At 42.6% G+C, this 18,235-nt stretch overlaps 1 protein-coding gene across 3 annotated transcripts in view; it reads right to left on the bottom strand.

The window, feature by feature from the left end:
- Med23 (mediator complex subunit 23) overlaps nt 1-18,235 on the bottom strand; it is a 47,560-nt gene that overhangs the window by 19,109 nt on the left and 10,216 nt on the right. Inside the window, exons 9-16 of one of the 3 annotated variants that reach the window (XM_021221043.1) lie at nt 17,038-17,150; nt 14,155-14,250; nt 13,594-13,611; nt 8,109-8,309; nt 5,350-5,493; nt 3,892-4,037; nt 2,560-2,805; nt 930-1,072 (exon numbers count right to left, since the gene is read on the bottom strand). In XM_021221043.1, the coding sequence (XP_021076702.1) occupies nt 930-1,072; nt 2,560-2,805; nt 3,892-4,037; nt 5,350-5,493; nt 8,109-8,309; nt 13,594-13,611; nt 14,155-14,250; nt 17,038-17,150 (1,107 nt within the window). The remainder of the gene's footprint in view (nt 1-929; nt 1,073-2,559; nt 2,806-3,891; nt 4,038-5,349; nt 5,494-8,108; nt 8,310-13,593; nt 13,612-14,154; nt 14,251-17,037; nt 17,151-18,235) is intronic. The other 2 variants (XM_029532958.1, XM_021221045.1) reach the window with 2 other exon arrangements.

The raw sequence follows: 18,235 nt of genomic DNA, 5'->3' as shown, positions 1-18,235 counted from the left end.
TGTGTGTGTGTGTGTGTCTTGATACTGCTGGCAATTGAAGCCAAGGGCTTCATTACCCAGGCTGACAGAGAACTTCCTCAGCTGAGACTTCAGACTTCAGGTGTACACCATTGCAACTAGTGTAACTAAAACAGATTCACTTTTGTAACACCAAAGAAAGGGAGGGAGGGAGGGAGGGAGGGAAGGAGGGAGGGAGGGAGGGAGGGAAAGGAAGAAAACTAAGCCAAGCCAAGCCAGCCATGGGGGCACACAATTCCAACCCTCGGGAGGCAGACGCAAGAGTTCAGAGCCAGACTCACTCACATGAGGAGTCGGAGGCCAGCCTAGCCTGGATAACAGGGGACACTATCTCAAAAAAGTCAAAACCTAGATCCAAAACACCTAATGTCTTTCCTTGTTCATTCTTTTTTCCATCCAAAGAAAGCTGGGTTCACTTCTGGGAAAAAGAGTTACTATGGTTAAAACTCATACTACTGGTGAAATGAATCAGAAAAGTGCCTCCAGTCAGAAAGTACCTATTTTTCAGAATTGCTAAACACTAAACAGGCTGTCGCTGCACTGGATGACAACTCCTTCCCATGGCCACACACAGCCTCACCTCATGGTGGCGGCAGTACTGCATCTAAGAACGCATGTGCAGGAAAGGCCCTGTCCTGCTTGGGGCTTCTGACCAGCACATGCCCATTTCTTGCCATGCTCCCTCCCACCTCAGACACTAAGGGAGGCCTGTTCTGCCCTTTGACTCCCACAGCACCCATCTCTGCCCCGGCGCATGCATCTGTCACTGCCTGCTCTCTCCCTGTCCTGTCTCGGCAGGCTGGCCTCACAACGCCAGGGACTCATGCCCTGCTCACCCTCAGCACTTGGATGACAGCTCTTTGAATTACTGACTTGTTAATTATTAGAAAAAGCAGCAAAGTTTGTCTTACTGATAAATCCTTTGATGCCCAAAGACTCGATTTCCATGTAGACCAGTAAACGGCTGTAAGTTTCCACCAGGGCTGGAGCCAGCGCAACACTGGATTTTGTATGAGCCAGTTTTATCACTCTGGTTGCAATGCTGTGAATAAGGCTAAGGAGGAGAGGAGAAAATGAGAGCTGAGTCTATAAACACAGTTGTTCTTCTCAGAGGCAGATACTTAGGACTCTGAAATGCAACAGTTCCAGTGGACCTGGCTCACTTAGCAAGCTTAAGCTATATCAGACACTTGGTAGTGGTGTCTGGACAACTGGAAACGAACTGCAGTTTACACAGGACTTCAGGGCTGGGGGTGTCATAGCTGGGATACGCACAGGGATCCTTCTGCTCAGGGCAACGCAAGCTCTCCATACAAACCATAAGAGCATGACTGAGTGCTTTTAGCCAGCTTCTCCTGGCAAACAGTACCTAAGTACCTTAGGGGAGCAACACTTATCATATTCATCACAAAACAGTTAGCACAAAGTTATTTAATAAATTATCGCTAAGACCCACATGTTTGCTTCCAGACCCACAAATTTGCTCAAATGGCCACATACACAAGTGAAGTAACGCACAGGCTGCCACAATGGGTGCCATCTGAGAGGAAAAAGCACAGCTTCTGCAGGGCTGACACTGGATCTAGGGAGCTACAGACAAGACTTCTTTGGCCTATTCACAGTGCAGTCTTAAATTTGCGTCAGTACTTAAAAATTGAGTGCACAGAACCTTCAGCTTGTCTATTCCTTCTCAAGGGATCTGTGAGCAGCGTTACCAGGCAGCATTCTACTTCCCACGCCAAGGGAACTGTCAGCCCAAGATGAGACCCTACTGCTGCCCCACGCGCCTCCACACGCTGGCCTCCATGTGCACTGATGCCCACTTCTCAGCATGCTGTTCCAGGCCTCACTATAGTTCCAGCCTGGCTACCCTGGGCACTGGAGGTCTTGTGCCAACAGAAGCTTCTCTGCCTTCCCCGAAACAAGCACAACTCTAACAGTGTCCCGGTGTGGACTTCCATAAGGCAAGAGCCTTCACATCTTCAATTCCAGGATACAGCAATGCTCCTTTCAGAAAACTGTTTAGTAAAACTCGAAGAAAAAGACTTCAGTCAAACACAGCTACAGACGCCACAGTAACTGCTGTCAAGGGAAACTTCATCAATATCTCCTTACTACAGAGGAGCCACCAAACCCTCAACACCCAGCAATGCAGAGTGGCCACTCAAGCTTCCTAAGGAACTTTGCTGTAGTAATCCAAAACTTTTCTGGATGAAAATCACATGAAAACATGTTTATTATAGGAGAAAAACTAGATACAAAAACACACTTTGTCCACAATATATAAAATCATAAATTTGCTCATTGAAAAAAAGGATGCAAAAATGTTTTCCATTTTCTTGTGAGAAGGATAAAGTCGCCATCCACCTTACACTCCTCTGCATAGTCTATAGTTTCTATAGTTAACAACATTCATTTTTGTGAAGAAATCATTCTTAAATGCAGGCCATATACACATATGTACATGTATATACCTATAATTACAAAAAAAATTACCACATTTTCTTTTAGTCAATTCCCAGATAGAGAAAAAGAACATACCTCATCTTGGCGTGCACCGTCAGTGAGTCCAGGAGGTTCATGGGTAAGGGAGTCACTGATGCTGAAGCCAAACAGCTCGTTCCAGGGAGGGGCACTCTCATAACTCCATTTCCATAAATAGTTTCTACCAGAGCTCCCATAGGTAACGTAAAACACTCTGAGTTTGTGGAATACGCATTACATAGCAGGGCGATCTTATAGTCATTCATCTGTAAACTTTTATTTCTCAGACTCTGCTGTAGGAACCTATAACATTTAAACAGAAAAACTCAAATAATACTCATGAAGTTAACTGCATTTTAGTAATTTCAACCATATGCAGTTGCTAGTACTATCTTTATTCTTACAGACACTATAGTTTCTGATGAAATATATAGTGGCTGTACATATTAAAGCTTGGGTAATATTGCAGATGGAGCTTCATCCTAAGTTAACCATTACTGGATATTTGTCAAGTATATATACTTTACACAATGCACACTATTTTAGGCTAAGTTCCAGAGAATGAAGAAATAGCTCACAAATTAATGAAAAAGATTTCTATTTATTATCTGCTTAAATAACAAATGCCTTCATAATTGGTTTCACAATGAAAAGATGATTATGGGTATTTCATAAAATAAAAGCCCCTAACATGGCCCTCACCACGGACAGGCTCTATGAAGAGATCTGGTAGTCCTAGAAGGGGAGTCCAGCTACTTCCTAGCACCAAGACTGAGGAGCAGTTCTCTCTAAGGGGGCATCTTCTCTGGGTCATCACAGCTCTGGGACAGTCACATCAGCTCTCTCTCTTTGGCCATCCCAGGGAGTGAACGATGCCTAAATTAGATTACGTCCAAATCACGAGCACTTGGGAAACCCTGGAATAGTCTCATGGTGGTAAGAGATGAGATACTTTAAGTTGTAATTTAAAAGTGTAACACATGCCGGGCGTGGTGGCACATGCCTTTAATCCCAGCACTTGGGAGGCAGAGGCAGGCGGATTTCTGAGTTCGAAGCCAGCCTGGTCTACAAAGTGAGCTCCAGGACAGCCAGGGCTACACAGAGAAACCCTGTCTCAAAAAAAAAAAAAAAAAAAAAAAAAAGTGTAACACATAAAAACCAGAATTAGTCTTGATACCCAAGCACATGAGAAGGCTCGGTCAAGTTGTTTTCTGACATTGCCCTTGGCCAGTTCCTTACTGTAACATATATATTAACTATCAGTGTTAACTATCAGCCTACTGGGCCGTGTGGGAGACATCCAACACCACACAAATACTGAAATCAATACCAGTCTAAGCCACTATTAACGCAACAAGTCAGTTAAGCTCCACATAACAAATAACTTACTCATGGTGCAGCTTCAGGGAATGGGGTATTGGGATCTGGAGTGTGGAGTCGCCATTTTGAGCTTTTCTATTAAGATGAATCCAAATACAAGTCATTGCAAAGGCATGTGTTGACTGTGGTTTGTTAATATCAGGAACTGGGATACACTGGAAAATAGTAATTAACTTCCATATGAATGAGAATTAAACAGTCATGTGAATCTCAGAAATCCTTTACAGTATAACTCGTTAAAACTCCTACCTTAGCTTAGCCCCAATAGCTCTTTGACTATTCAACATTACAATGAGAGGCCTTACAGCATAAAGTTTTAAAAAGATGTTCTTGTTGGCAAGTTTCTACTTGTTAACAAAATAAAAGATGCTTAACCAAGGTTTCCCTATCACAGAACTAATGAACAAAAGTTGTTTAAAAGTTTAATCTTGAAAAATTAAACACATCCCAAAAGTGTAACATTGTGATAAATTCTGTAATTCTCACAAATATATTTCAACTTTTAACAAACAAATAAAAACACAACTGTACATGTTAATGTGGTCTACCTAATGGACACACTGTGATTTAATCTTAAAAGTAAAATAAAATCTTGAAGACAGAAGCACTTGGAAAATATGAGAATTATGAACTATAGATAGCTGGAATCTACTTTAAAATTACAATTATCCAGCATTAAAAACGACAACAAAAAATAATAAAGAACGATGCAGCATGAAACAAGAGTGTCCTGGTGATAGGGACATGAGTGTTTAGTGTTCTCTTCACACTCCTGGGTTTAAAACTTTTCCATAAAGTGGTTCTAGAAAAATGGTAACCATCAAAATAAATTATGCTTTCTCAACCACATTATATAACAGAAAACTGGGTTGGGGCACCATGAGACCCATTCAACAAATAAAAACTAGGCACTAACACACACTTATTACTTGACCACTAGGTGATATGTACAGATCAAGAGCATTATGACATTTTAAAGCTATACAGCTACTCAGAATGCACAAGCAGAGTTTTCTACAAATACTCAAATTGTGACCTCAGATAGATGCTAGAAACAACCTTGTTCAATTTCTTTATTTCATACACAAGAAAAACAACAATAGGGGGCTGGTGAGATGGCTCAGTGGGTAAGAGCACCCGACTGCTCTTCTGAAGGTCCTGAGTTAAAATCCCAGCAACCACATGGTGGCTCACAACCATCTGTAACGAGATCTGGCGCCCTCTTCTGGAGTGTCTGAAGACAGCTACAGTGTACTTACACATAATAAATAAATAAATCTTAAAAAAAAGAAAGAAAAAAAAGAAAAAGAAGACCAACAACAAAAGAGTCTGAACGCCCAGACCACCGATCAGAGTGAGCCACGGGCTAGTAAACGAAGGCACACATGGTGAGCCAGTCCTCTTTCCACAGGACGCACACACACTGGACAAGCTCCAGTGCTCTGGTAAGGACTCAGGGACACTTACTTCCTTCTCTGGGTACAGCAGGTCAAAGAGCTTCATGACAGGGAGGAAGTCAGCGAGCGCATTTTTCTGAATACTTCCAGAAATGAACTGCAGCAGCACCCACATCAGATGGTCTCGCCCTTTAATCAGTCCTCGTCCTGCTAACTGTAAGAAATGTTACAGTACAAGTGTACACTCAGCGACTAACAACACGTGTAGAAAGCTGCGGGTCATTTTTAACAGAGCACCTTGATGTTATAGTCTGGATCTCAAATGATCTACAAAGGCTTATATACTCAGGTCTGGCCATCACGTGATGGTGATGCTGCAAGATGGTGGAATGTTGAGGAGTCAGTGGCTAGTGAGAGGAAGCTATGTCACTGGGAGCATGCCCTAAAGTAACTGTTTGGCCAGTGGTCCCTTCTCTTTTCCCTTGCTTCCTGGCTGTGACGAGGTAATAAACATCTTCATTCACACATGTTTTTTTTTTTTTTTTTTTTTTTTTACCGCAAGTTCAAAAGCAACTTGGTTGAAAGACCAAGGATAGACAAGTCAAAAACGACAAATAAGCCTCGCTGGTATGCAAGCCTTCCTCATAAGCTCCTTAGCTAGCACCGTCACACTCACTGGTCTGCAACAGGGACTGACATACTTGGTGTGTGTGCTTGGGAGTCAGCATCTTAGCTTGGGTGTTCAGTAACTACTGAGTCTCCATGCAGGGCATAAAATGCACAGCAGGCTACATTATGTGTTTTTCCACGCTCCTTTAAACTACACATATCAAAAAACCATTAAACATGAGAATCAAGTTCAATACTCAGTAGGTAAGAGGCCCCTGGACCTCCCACCCTGGCGCAGCTTCTCTCAAGCCCAGGCAGGCAGCTCTACCTACTGTCTGCAGGGACAAACTTTACTCATCCCAGCCAGGAAAGGCAGAAGTCTCTGCACCTCCTAGCTAGGCTATAATTAATTCCCTTTTTTCTGACACAGCCATGGGAAAAAATGACGTATGCACACACACATGGAGACAGACTCTGGTTTACAAGAGAGAGGGCATTGGGGCTGAGAACAAATGGAATACACTGTATGTGAGTATGAAATCATCAAAGCACAGACTTAATCAACGTGTGTGTGTGTGTGTGTGTGTGCGCGCGCGCGCGTGCGTGTAAAGGGATCCGCGCTAGAGTGACGTTATGGGTGTAACACTTGGCTACATCCACTGGATGTGCCTAAGGTCTCACAGCCGACACCAGCTTACCCCACACTTACTTTTCCACTTGTTTTACCTTTATTGAACTCGTTGCCCTGTCCTGCTCATTACCAAGTAGAAACCAGTGAGCCAGCAATGGATGGCAGCTTCCTGCTAAGCCTTCTGTTACCTGCCAGTCACCTAGTTCCCTATAACTTTTCAGTCTATCTATCTAGTCTCTGGCTCTTCCTCCATTGTTGGTACAGGCCTTCAACATCCTTTGTCTAACCTCCTGTGCTGTCTTTCCTACTGTTTTGGTCACATTACCTATCTCTATACTGGAAGTTATTCTATGTTGACACTAGCAGCAGTTTTCCCATTCTTGTTATTTTTCTGCCTCTTCAGTGCTGTCAAAAGAAAATCTAAGCTCCTGTAGCCACATGAAGCTGTCCGTGCCCGACTTTGCTTACCTGGCTTCCTTATATCATCCTCAATCTATTTTTCTTCCCAGTTTTCATTCAACTTTGTATCTTTCCAAATATTAATGCTACTGTTATCAAAGTACTTTGCTATGTTTTCCTCTTGGGAAACGTCTATTTATTGTTGAAGCATTAAGCATTTGTTTGATAAAGCAAGTTCTTATGTCTTCATCAACACCTGTCATCGACAATAACGTCGACACCTTTTTACTCATTCTGTGGGAAACATGTCTCCATGGTGCGCTGGCTAGGTTTCTGGTCACCTGACAGAAGCCATATTCATTGGGGAAGATGGAATTTCAAGTGACAAACTGCCTTCATGAGCCTGGCCTGTAGGTAACTCTGAGGGATACTGTCTTGGTTAATGACTGATTAACGCCCTGGGAGGGCCCAGCCTACTCAGGGCAGCACCCTGGGCAAATGGTCCAGGGCTGGATAAGAAAATGGTCCTGTTAGCTGCATTCCTCCCATGACCTCTCCATCCATTTCTGGTTCTGGTTTCCTGCCTTGAGTTTCCTTCATGGTAGACTGTAAATTGTAACTGTAGATGAAATAGACCCTTTCCTTCCCAGACTGCTTTTGGACATGGTGCATGGTGTTTTATCACAGCAATGGATGAGGGGAGAGGAGAGAGATTGAGTGTGTGTGTGTGTGTGTGTGTGTGTGTACATTCCCCTTTAGTTTAAGTCTCCTAGGTGGTACTACAGTATCTTTTCATTTTGTATCATGTGTCCTGGCATTGTGGGTATATGCAGAATGAGTGACAAATTAGAGTTTATAGTCAGAAAGTAAAAAGTTAAAAAAACCAGAAAGGTGCTACAAAATCCATGTACAGGGGCAGACACCTTTAATCCCATCCCGGGGAGCCAGAGGCGATTGGGTCTCCATAAGCTTGAAGATAGCCTGGTCTACACAGTGAGTTCTAGACAAGTCAGGCAACATGTGAGACCCTGCCTTAAAACAAACAAACAAACAAAAAAAACTAAACAAAAGCAACATTAGGGCTCTGCCTTCTGTCCCCTCTGAAGCCAGGAGCCGGGAGTGCTCAAAGCCGACTGAGCCACACTAAGGAGCAGCAGGATTGGCTCTGAGGAGGTGCCCTTTGGTCATACCTTCTGGTGGAGAGAGAGGACCATATGTGGGAAACTGGCAAACTGGAAAAGCACAAAGAAAATGAGCTGGCTGGAGAGGTGCTGCCACAGAAGCTGGCTGGTTCCCCCATCGTCAAACTTCTCCTCGGTTTCTGACCTCTCCATTGCGTACACCACCAGGTCCACCAACTGGTCCTCCAGCACAGGGCAGCGCTGCTTGTGCTGTAGGCAGAGATTACAAACAGTATTCCAAAAGCCTCCTGCTTAGTCACAGATGTCACCACTTAACAGGCATTAATCATAACAAGAGGCCAAGAAGCATGGGATGGAGTTGGAGTTGACGTTATGGTTAGATCTAGTCCATTAAAGCTGCATCCCGTCCTGTGAGCACAGAGGAGGGAGTCACATAGAAACAGTTTTTACTTGTCTTCCACTTCCAATTACTTTTTTTTTTTTTTTTTTTTTTTGGTTTTCTCTGTGTAGCCCTAGCTGTCCTGAAACTCACTCTGTAGACCAGGCTGGCCTCGAACTCAGAAATNCGCCTGCCTCTGCCTCCCAAGTGCTGNGATTAAAGGCGTGCGCCACCACTGCCCGGCATAATTTTTAATTTTGATACAGAATTATTTCAATTTGACAAAAGGCCATCAAAGCACTCTAGATTCCTTTCTCAGGACAGCAGGTTAGAGGGGACAGACGTTATAGGGAGATGCTGTTACTTTTGCAAACTCAAAACTTGAAAGGCCTGAATTTCCAGAGATTAAAGATTTAGACAAACAGGCAATAATGTAAACCTGAGTGTTTTAAAGTGATGACTCCAAGTTTACAGTTCCCTCGCCGAGAGAGGTGACAATAATGCTGTATTGAGATGGAAGCCTTTTCCATAACCATAAACTGATCCCAGAGCAGCATCTGCTCTTCCCTCCTCTGCAGGCCAAACATAATGCAGCTTTAACTTTAAATTAGATCATTTTAAAATCTAAAACAAGAAGAGTCGGTTTAAACACTAACAATGAGAATGCAACTTCCCTTTCTAGAGGCAAAAAGATCTGTGCTTGTGAAAATGATGTATAATATGCTTTACCAAAAGAGTTAAGCCATATTTTAAAAGCATCTTTACTTTTTTTTTTAAAAAAAATAATAAATGCTATATTACTCAGTAGCAGGCAGTTGCAAGCCTTTCTAATGAACACAATTACTAAAATATAGATGATTTTCCCTATACTTTAGATTTAATTATTGATGTCTTTTGCCATGAAAAAGGGATATGATTTCTTGAATTTATAGAAAAATGCAAAATGGGGACAAATTTGGAAGGGAACAAAATGCCCCCCTGCCTCCCTCCCTGCCCCCTGCATGCTTCGCCAGCTCCATGTTGTAAAGCTCCATTGTAGCTGCACTTTCCTACTGCATGCAAAGAAAACAGACATCTACCCCACAAGTAAGCATCGATGGTTGCTTCATATTATGTTTTCCCAAAACCACAAGGCCATGATCACAGTTGAACCACGTTACAAGTTTACGAATAGCAGTATTAACGCCACCAGTTTAGACTCCAGCACTTCTCCTCCAAACATAATTATCCGGACGAAGCAGAGCAAGGTGCAACAGACAACACTACAGACTAGCTCTCAAGTCAGCATGCAGCTACTGTGTACAGGGCTTGAAATTTACTAGTTCTGCCAACCACCAACAACCTCAGAAAGGTGTCAGACAACACACGTTTACAGCGAGATCACTCAAAGGATGCAAGAGTAAGAAAAATCTGTGAAAAGAAGGAAAGCCAGGATTTCCAGTAGGAATTTTTTGTTTTTTAAACTAGTGACGAGAATTTGCTTCTACTGTAGACTAGCCGATTTGTCAACTGTCCCTCTATCCGTGGTGGCTGCCCATCAATCTATTTTAGGAGAAAGAGCACCGGTCACTCTGGAGTATCCCTTTCTTGTATTGGCTATTTGTTTTTTGGGTTTCTAAGGGCTGGATTTTTACCTCCTCCATGTTTTCAGGCATGTTTCCATAGTCACTCAATGGTTTAAAGAAGAATGCCAGAAATATGAACATTTTGACAAGATAAAAGCAACTGGGAAATGTATAGTTAAAGTTGATGGTTTTGACAAATACCACATCTCATGAGCACACCCCAGCTTTTCAGCTGAGAATCAAATACACCAGTATGTAATCTCTGGTACGTAAGGCCCTGGTATCTAATATAAGCATATATGTACTGGGCTAACTATTTTGGATAAAGCCAGGTACATTCCTTAGAAGCAAACATAAAGACGGGGTGATACACGCTGCTCTGTCTGACCATGGGGCAGCATCAGCGAGGGGAGGCCTGGGACATACACGTCACAAGAAAGTTCACTGGTCTGGCTGTAGCCGCCACAGGGCGGGGCTGTATGTATGTTGTACAGGCAGCCTGTCATACAGTGATCCCAGCCTAGGGCGCCTCAGCAGACCCATCTTAAGAAGCAAACGGTAAATCTGCTTTCCTTTTCTGCTTGAGTCTCCTTTTTAAGCTGAGGTTTTGCTCTGTACCTCTGGAGAACCCAGTACTCACTACAAAGCCAGGCTGAACTCACACTTGAGGCTGTCTTCCCACCTCAGCCTCCTGTGCACTCGGACTCCAGGGGTATGACAGCACACCCACTCTGCCTTAGTTTTCAATCACTATAAAGTAAGTATGCAACAACCAAGAGTCTCCATCATACTTCAGATTATCTTATAAAGTGGGCAGCATAAACACTGGAGAGGTACTTCAATCATTTTATTTATGAATCACTACACTAGCATAAATATCAAACATTTAAATGATATCTACATGTATATTTAGCTTAAACCTGTTTTAATAATGAGAATATCCTATTCAGTATTTAAAAATCATTTTTCTACATAATAGTTCAATGTGTACCAGACCCTGTTTTACCCTCAATTCAACTGTGCTCTGCTTCCTTCCCACCACTGGCCAACTGCACATGACAAAGCTCTTCTGTGCCCACTCAAACCCACTACTAAGTGACATGGGGCGCTTTTGAAATAACAGCTCACTTTTGCATTAAACATTTCACAAATTTTACTTACAAGGGGTTAAGTTAATTCTAAACAGTAATTTAAATGAATTTTAATACTGTCTTCAGAACAAGTTGGGAGGAATACATCTCTCTCAATTCTATTAATCCCTGCTTTAACCAAGGAGGTTGCTAACCAGAGCCAGTTAGTACTGGCTCCCATGCACAACATACACAAGCTAGGGAAGTACACATGACTTAGAATGCTTTTATTCATAAGAAAAAAACACTAGAAATTCTACGTCAACCCAGAACACAATATTTCTTTTTTTCCACTGCTGTTCAAGCTCGACACTCTATACTTGCTATGGCTGTAGATCTGGGCTACTATGACCTGTGACCAATTTTAGGATTAACCATAGCCCAATTCCTACTGGAAAATGTAATATGGACAGGTCATAAAGTCTTCAAGCTTTAATTATTGCACTGTCAGAGAAAGGACAAGAAAGTACAGCACAGGGTATACAGTTCTGTGATGATGAGAGATGCAATAAGATGACTGGACTCGTTTTAGTCATATGGATTTATACTGCTGGTTCTCCTTTTATACCCTACTTTCCACATGTAAAATAATATACCAAGGGACTTCGGCATATTATCTTGCATCTGTAGATCCCCTCACTACAGAGCTGCCTAAGACAACAATTACTGATGAATTGTGAAGTTTTGACAATGTTTGCACTATGGTGGGACCAATACTAATAATGTTCTGTCAGCATTTCCATTATAAACTTTATTTTTTATGGATTTATGTCTTAGTCATAAACTTTTTATAGGTTGAAACTTGTTATTAAAATGATCAGATCATAAAAACTCTTCTTGAATTATTTTGTCAATTTCTATTTTGAGGACAGCTGCCTCCTTCCTCCAAGGAGTAGGGGAGCTACAGGTGGCTAAGGCCATCTGGGGAGGAGGGAGCCATAGGTGGCTAAGGCCTTCTGGGGAGGAGGGAGCTATAGGTAGCTAAGGCCATCTGGGGAGGAGGGAGCTATAGGTGGCTAAGGCCATCTGGGGAGGAGGGAGCTATAGGTGGCTAAGGCCATCTGGGGAGGAGGGAGCCATAGGTGGCTAAGGCCATCTGGGGAGGAGGGGAGCCACAGGTACCTAAGGCTATCTGGGGGATATACTTGCAGCTCCAATGACAGCCACCAAATTATAAGAGGAATGAGTTGAGTATGGTGTAATGCTCACTCAAACTTAGTCTTCAAAGAGTGAAGCATTCTTGCAAAGTTAGCTAATACTTACCTCTAGCTCAAGTGAAAGCGGGCCAGAGTTAATGTGACAGGTTACAGGAGGGAACTGTCAGGGGCTTTGGTGGTCAGGGAGTTTCAGTTTCACTTTACAAAGGCTCTTCCAAACAAGTAAACTTGGTCATTTTTTAGAAGGAAAAAAAAAAAAACTGAAAATAATAAAAGAGGCACTGCTCCTGTGGTGAGTTTGGCATGCAGTTTCAACACTGAGCAAGTTGTATGGCCAAGCCGTATGTCCGTAAAAATAGGGCTTTATCAATGGAAGCACTGGCACAACCTTCACTATGGTATTGCAAACAGCAACGCCACCTTACAGAGCCTAGAAAGAGCATCTTCTTAAAACCAAAAAGCTGCTCAATTTTATATGCTGGGCTCAAAGACTGTTACCAAAATCAACTAGGACCACTGTTGTGCTTAAACTCTCAAAGGTGCGAAGCCCAGAATGGCCTGGGCCGCAGCAGAGTTCAGCTTATTGGATGTAGCGCAGTGGTTGTCTCCTGCCACAAGCAGGGCGTACCTGAGGAGCCCGCTCTAAGAGAAGGGCACATCTGGCAAAGACTGACAAAGCAGTGTGGGGTCACCTAAGAGTGTGACATTTCTTAATCAATCCCCATGTTTCCAAAAAGCCTTCCCTGTTTAGAGCTTACCACTCTGACTTTTGAAGGCAGCATATCTCTATGAAAATGTTCTATTTTTCATTCCTTTTTGAAATTGTTTTGGTTTTTAAGGCAAATAAATAGAAGGATTTTTGTTGTTGTTATTTGTTTTTGTTAATAGCCTGGAAAGATATGAGGTTACCATCAATCTTTCCAACTCTGAAAATTCCATCAGGCTAACTTTAGCCCTAAAATGAAAACAGTAAAATGGAGTTGGGGGGTAAAAAAACGATCAAAAACTGACAGGCTTACTGAGTGCCAAGTGTTGTCTCTTTCTTTAAAAAAGCCAAGAAACCAAATATATATATATTTATTTCAAATATACATATATATATTTCAAAAAACCACAAAAAAAACAAAAACCATCCACCAAAAAGAACTCTCACATCCCAAGAAGGTTTTCAGTGGCCTTGGTCTCAGCATGGTCCCGCCAATTTCAAGCCCCGACCATACACGTACTGTCTAAATGAATCAGCGGCTACAGAGCGGCCAGCGTATCGTTAGTCACAATACAACAGTAAGGTTGTGAACATACCTGAGCAATGTTCAAGGTCTAGAGCATTGGAGGATGGGCAGGACAAGACAGGACAGAACAAAAATAAAGGAAGAAAAAAAGAAGAGACAAAACGGTGACTATGAGGCCAGCCTCAAGGAACCCCAGTCAGCACAAACCCGCCCACACGTCAACCACCGACACGCCAAAAGGAAAGAGAGGGAAAAAAAGGGGAAAAAAAAAAAGGAAAAGTCAGCAAGGCGGCCACTCTGAGGATATCAGGGTTATAAAAATACAGCAAACAACAACAACAAAAGGTCAAAAACTACGGTTAAGTCATGTGTAGGTTTCTCTGGCAAGAGGGAACTTGAAACTGGCCTTATAGGAAAAAAGCAATGCAAAACAAACCAATTTTAAAAATACCTCCCTTTAATGTCAACATTCTTAATGTAATATATATAAACCGTATCAGAATACACTGTTGAATAACCTGTATCTGAAAACGTTATCAAAGAGCTCTTAACTGTTTTGCTTGGTGAGCTACAGCAAAGAAAATAGCACAGTGCAGATCTACAGACTTATGGCTTCCACATAATACAGTACCTGCTTATTTAAACCTAGCATATTGCAGACCATATCCCTGGAATAAGGTTGCTCCAATACATATCTCAACAAAGCAGTCTGTGGTTCAAACAGATCCTTTAAAGGAAAGAAAAAAGAAATTATTGCTTCAAGATTAACAAAGGTGAATTTAAATTATTTGTAATTAAGAGGAGACTCTCCTCAGGCACTTTTTACCTTCCCATAGTAGGCAAAATCTAGTAGGGAAAAAATGACATTTATTGCTTACAGGTTAGGTTTCTACCCTGGGTCTTTCATTTCAAAAACAAGGTGAAAGCTTTTGTCAAGGCCTTCTAAGGGTTACAAGTGAAGACAACACTTGAATCAGACCTTTTCATTTCCCCTCTTCCTGAAAACGAAACATTTAGTTTCTCCTTCAGAGACTGTACTTGTAATGTCAAGTTTGTAACTGTCAGTTTAGATAAGCTTTTGTCCTTGGCCATATTTATTAGACTTAATGAAGCATCTTTAATTCCTTTCTGTGCAAATTGACAATTTTCCAGAAGTTTCTATGTAACTAAACACACAATTTTTTTATAAATATTCTTATTTATCTTTATGTATGAGTGCTCTATATCTGCATATATACCTGCATACCAGAAGAGGGCATCAAATCCCATTACAGATAGTTATGGGCCACCATATGGTTGCTAGAAATTGAACTCAGGACCTCTGGAAGAACAGTCAGTTCACTTAACTACTGAGCTATATCCTGAGGCCCACGGAATTTCTTATAATTAAATCTAGTTTACAGAACTACCACTATAAAGGTACATCCACAGTTAGAACCCTCTTCTGAGGTTACAGCTGTTTCTAAGTATCTTGTGCTCCCAACTGTATAAGCTGTCGGGTGGCCAATGTTATATTTAAGCACATAGAGTTCAGGAGAGCAGTGTATGCCTGTGTCAGCCCGTTCTAACAGAGTGGGCACAGAAGGTACATGTGGAGAGAGGTTCTGTCCAGGCTTATTCTGAATCTGCATGTTAGCTGGAGTGCCTATGCCACCAATCAGTCTCCTAACACATGCCCATCCTTACTTCTGTATGTGCTGCCAGAGCCATCACCTGGACAGTCACTGCAAAGTTCACTTCAGATACTATCTACCTATCTATCTGTATGATGGTCACTTGATTGCAATTTTTATAGATCTCTTAGATGGAATTATGGAAGAAATGGGGTCAGGGGAGAGCAATTTAAACTAATTTTGTGTGTCTATGTGTAGTTTTTTTGAGATAAGGTTTCTTTGTGTAGCCCTGGCTACCCTGGAACTCACTTTGTAGACCAGGCTGGCCTCTAACTCAGAGGTCTGCCTGCCTCTGCATCCTGAGAGCTGGGATTAAAGGTGTGCGCCACCACACCTGGCTTTAAACTGAATTTTATAGATACGCTTTTAAAACCTGTACTAGTGGAATTGTGAAGTAAAACGAAAGAACAATTACTGCTTTCATGAATGATTTTCCTTTTCAATAGATCCCAACCCCTCAGTTCAGCCCAGCTCTCTGCTTACTGCTCTCTTCTCCACTTGTGCTAAGAAATGTGTGCTGAAACAACAGGGAGACACACACACACATCCCCTTGTGAAGCTGGAGGGATGGCTGATCTTCCAGAGGGCCAGGATTCAATCCTAGTACTGACTGGGCAGCTCACAGCCACTTAAAACTCTCACTGTGGAGGATCTGACACCTCAGTGTGACCTCTATGGGCACTGCATTCATGTGGCATATAAACATCCACGGATCATTTATAGACAGAATAAGCAGAGTCTGTTTCACACAGAAGCTGTACAGCAAGTGTTGGTGTGCTTTTCTGAGGCAGGGTCGTTCTGATCTAAAACTTACTTTGAGGCCTAGGACGGCCTGGGCCTCACAATGACCTCTTGCCTCATCGCTCTGAGTTCTAGGGATATGAACCACAGTAACTAGCTTTGTAGGTACAGTCCTAACGACAACTAGACTGGAGCCAGCACAATCTGCAAGACTGCTCAGGAATGTAGCTAGGGACTGTGGCTCCTCAGCAGAAAAATGCCCCAATTTCAGTGACTACAGAAACACACCCTCTTTGCCTTGGTCACATTTGTCATAAACATCACTGTAAGGAGAATCTTCTGCTTAGAAATCTAACCAAATCGAATAGATATGGTTCCAAATGTTCTCTTCAAGGTAATTACTCTTTCCAAACATGACAAGTGTAAAGGCCAACAGAATAGTAATGTGTGTATGTCCTGAGTTCAAATCCAGAGTCATTAGGTATTTAAATGTAGAGCCTTAGACAAGAACTCTACGTAAAGAGAGTTTACCAGAGGTGTACCACAGAAGCAACTCTACAGAGTACACTGGGGTAGTAGACTGACATAAGCCAGGGCTGGTGGAACAGCTGCCATGCCAACACTAAAAGGCAAAGACAAAGGGAGCATGCCAGCTCAAGGCTGACTATGGCGTCTAGGCCAGCCAAGGCTACACAGCAAGACCCTAGCAGGACACAGAAGCCAAGGACACAACCAAAGCGCACACCATTTACTTCTCTAGACTATTAACAAGCAATCTGATGGGGGCTGGAGAGATGGCTCAGTGGTTAAGAGCACTGGCTGCTCTTCTAGAGGTTCTGAGTTCAATTCCCAGAAACCACATGGTGGCTCACAACCATCTGTAGTGGGATCCAATGCCTTCTTCTGGTGTGTCTGAAGACGGCTACAGTGTACTCATAAAATAAAATAAAATAATCTTTTTTTTTTTTTTAAAGAGAGATAGAGAGAGAGAGAGAGAGAGAGAGAGAGAGAGAGAGAGAGAGGCAATCTGGCATCGAACACTGGAAAAAACAGGATAGATATTCTTAGATAGCCAATCCTACAATGGATTTAAAACATACCTTATCATATGGCAAAAGGCCTTTCAAGGGAAATCGGAGAGTTGCAGGGTCCAGTTTCCATGAGTTACAGATGGCTCCTGAGTTGTTCACAACTGGCAGAAGACTGCATCGGCCTGCATGCATTACAAAAATATTTCCATGTAAATGTAACCAAGGCAATGGCAGGTCCTTCATCCCTTTTCAGTATTTAATGAACATGCATGCTGAATCAGGCGTTGGCTAAAATGCCTGTAACAGCGTTGTCAAGACACTGAAGTGTGAGCATTTTTATTGCTTATATTTCTTCCAGATGGCTGAATAACCAATTAGTACAAGGCTCCAAATGCAATCTGGCTGCACTGTTTAAATGTTTAAGGCAGAGCTCAGCATAGCATGGTCTATGAATCTAGCTGGCAATTGGCTTCTGCAAAGCTGTACTGGTGCACAGTCACCTTTGCAGTCTGGCAGCAAAGCTGCTACAAACTGAAAACAACACCCAGCTTCCAATGTTAAGAGTGGACCTGTGAAGCTATAGTCTGAGATCTCCTCTCCAGGGTTAATGGGTGGTTTTGTTGGTTTGTATTTGTGTTTTTCCGGAATGTCCCTAGAAGGCTGATACAGCACATGTCTGACTACGCGGTAGCATCTCTCCCATCCCATGGAGCCCACAGGCTCAAACCTTCAGACATGAACTCAGCAAGATCCTCACCTCTCTACTTCATTTAGTGATACTAATACCCAGTTAGTTATAAAGCTAGAGAGCTTAGAATTTATATTAACTTCTCTTTATAGTCCCAGTGTCTACAGCAGCACAGACACGTAAGAAATGCTCAATATCTGATCACTTTTTAAAAAAGCTTGTATTCCTCACAGTTAAGAGGTTGCCATAATCTCTAAAATAATCTGGAAATGTGTATGGGCATTTCAGGGACTAACAAATGATTACATTGAGCATAAGGAAGAAGATAGCTAAGAGATAGGGCTACAGTGCCTGGGCTACAGTGCCTGGGTGACAGTGCCTAGACTACAGTGCCTGGGTTACAGTGCCTGGGTTACAGTGCCTGGGCTACAGTGCCTGGGTTACAGTGCCTGGGTTACAGTGACTGGGTTACAATGCCTGGGTTACAGTGCCTGGGTTACAGTGCCTGGGTTACAGTGCCTGGGCTACAGTGCCTGGGTTACAGTGCCTGGACTACAGTGCCTGGGTTACAGTGCCTGG

Source organism: Mus pahari, chromosome 21 (assembly GCF_900095145.1).
Source record: "Mus pahari chromosome 21, PAHARI_EIJ_v1.1, whole genome shotgun sequence".
NCBI classification, from domain to species: Eukaryota; Metazoa; Chordata; class Mammalia; order Rodentia; family Muridae; genus Mus; species Mus pahari.
Note: the sequence above shows the minus strand (reverse complement) of the source record. Positions and strands in the feature narration are given on the sequence as shown.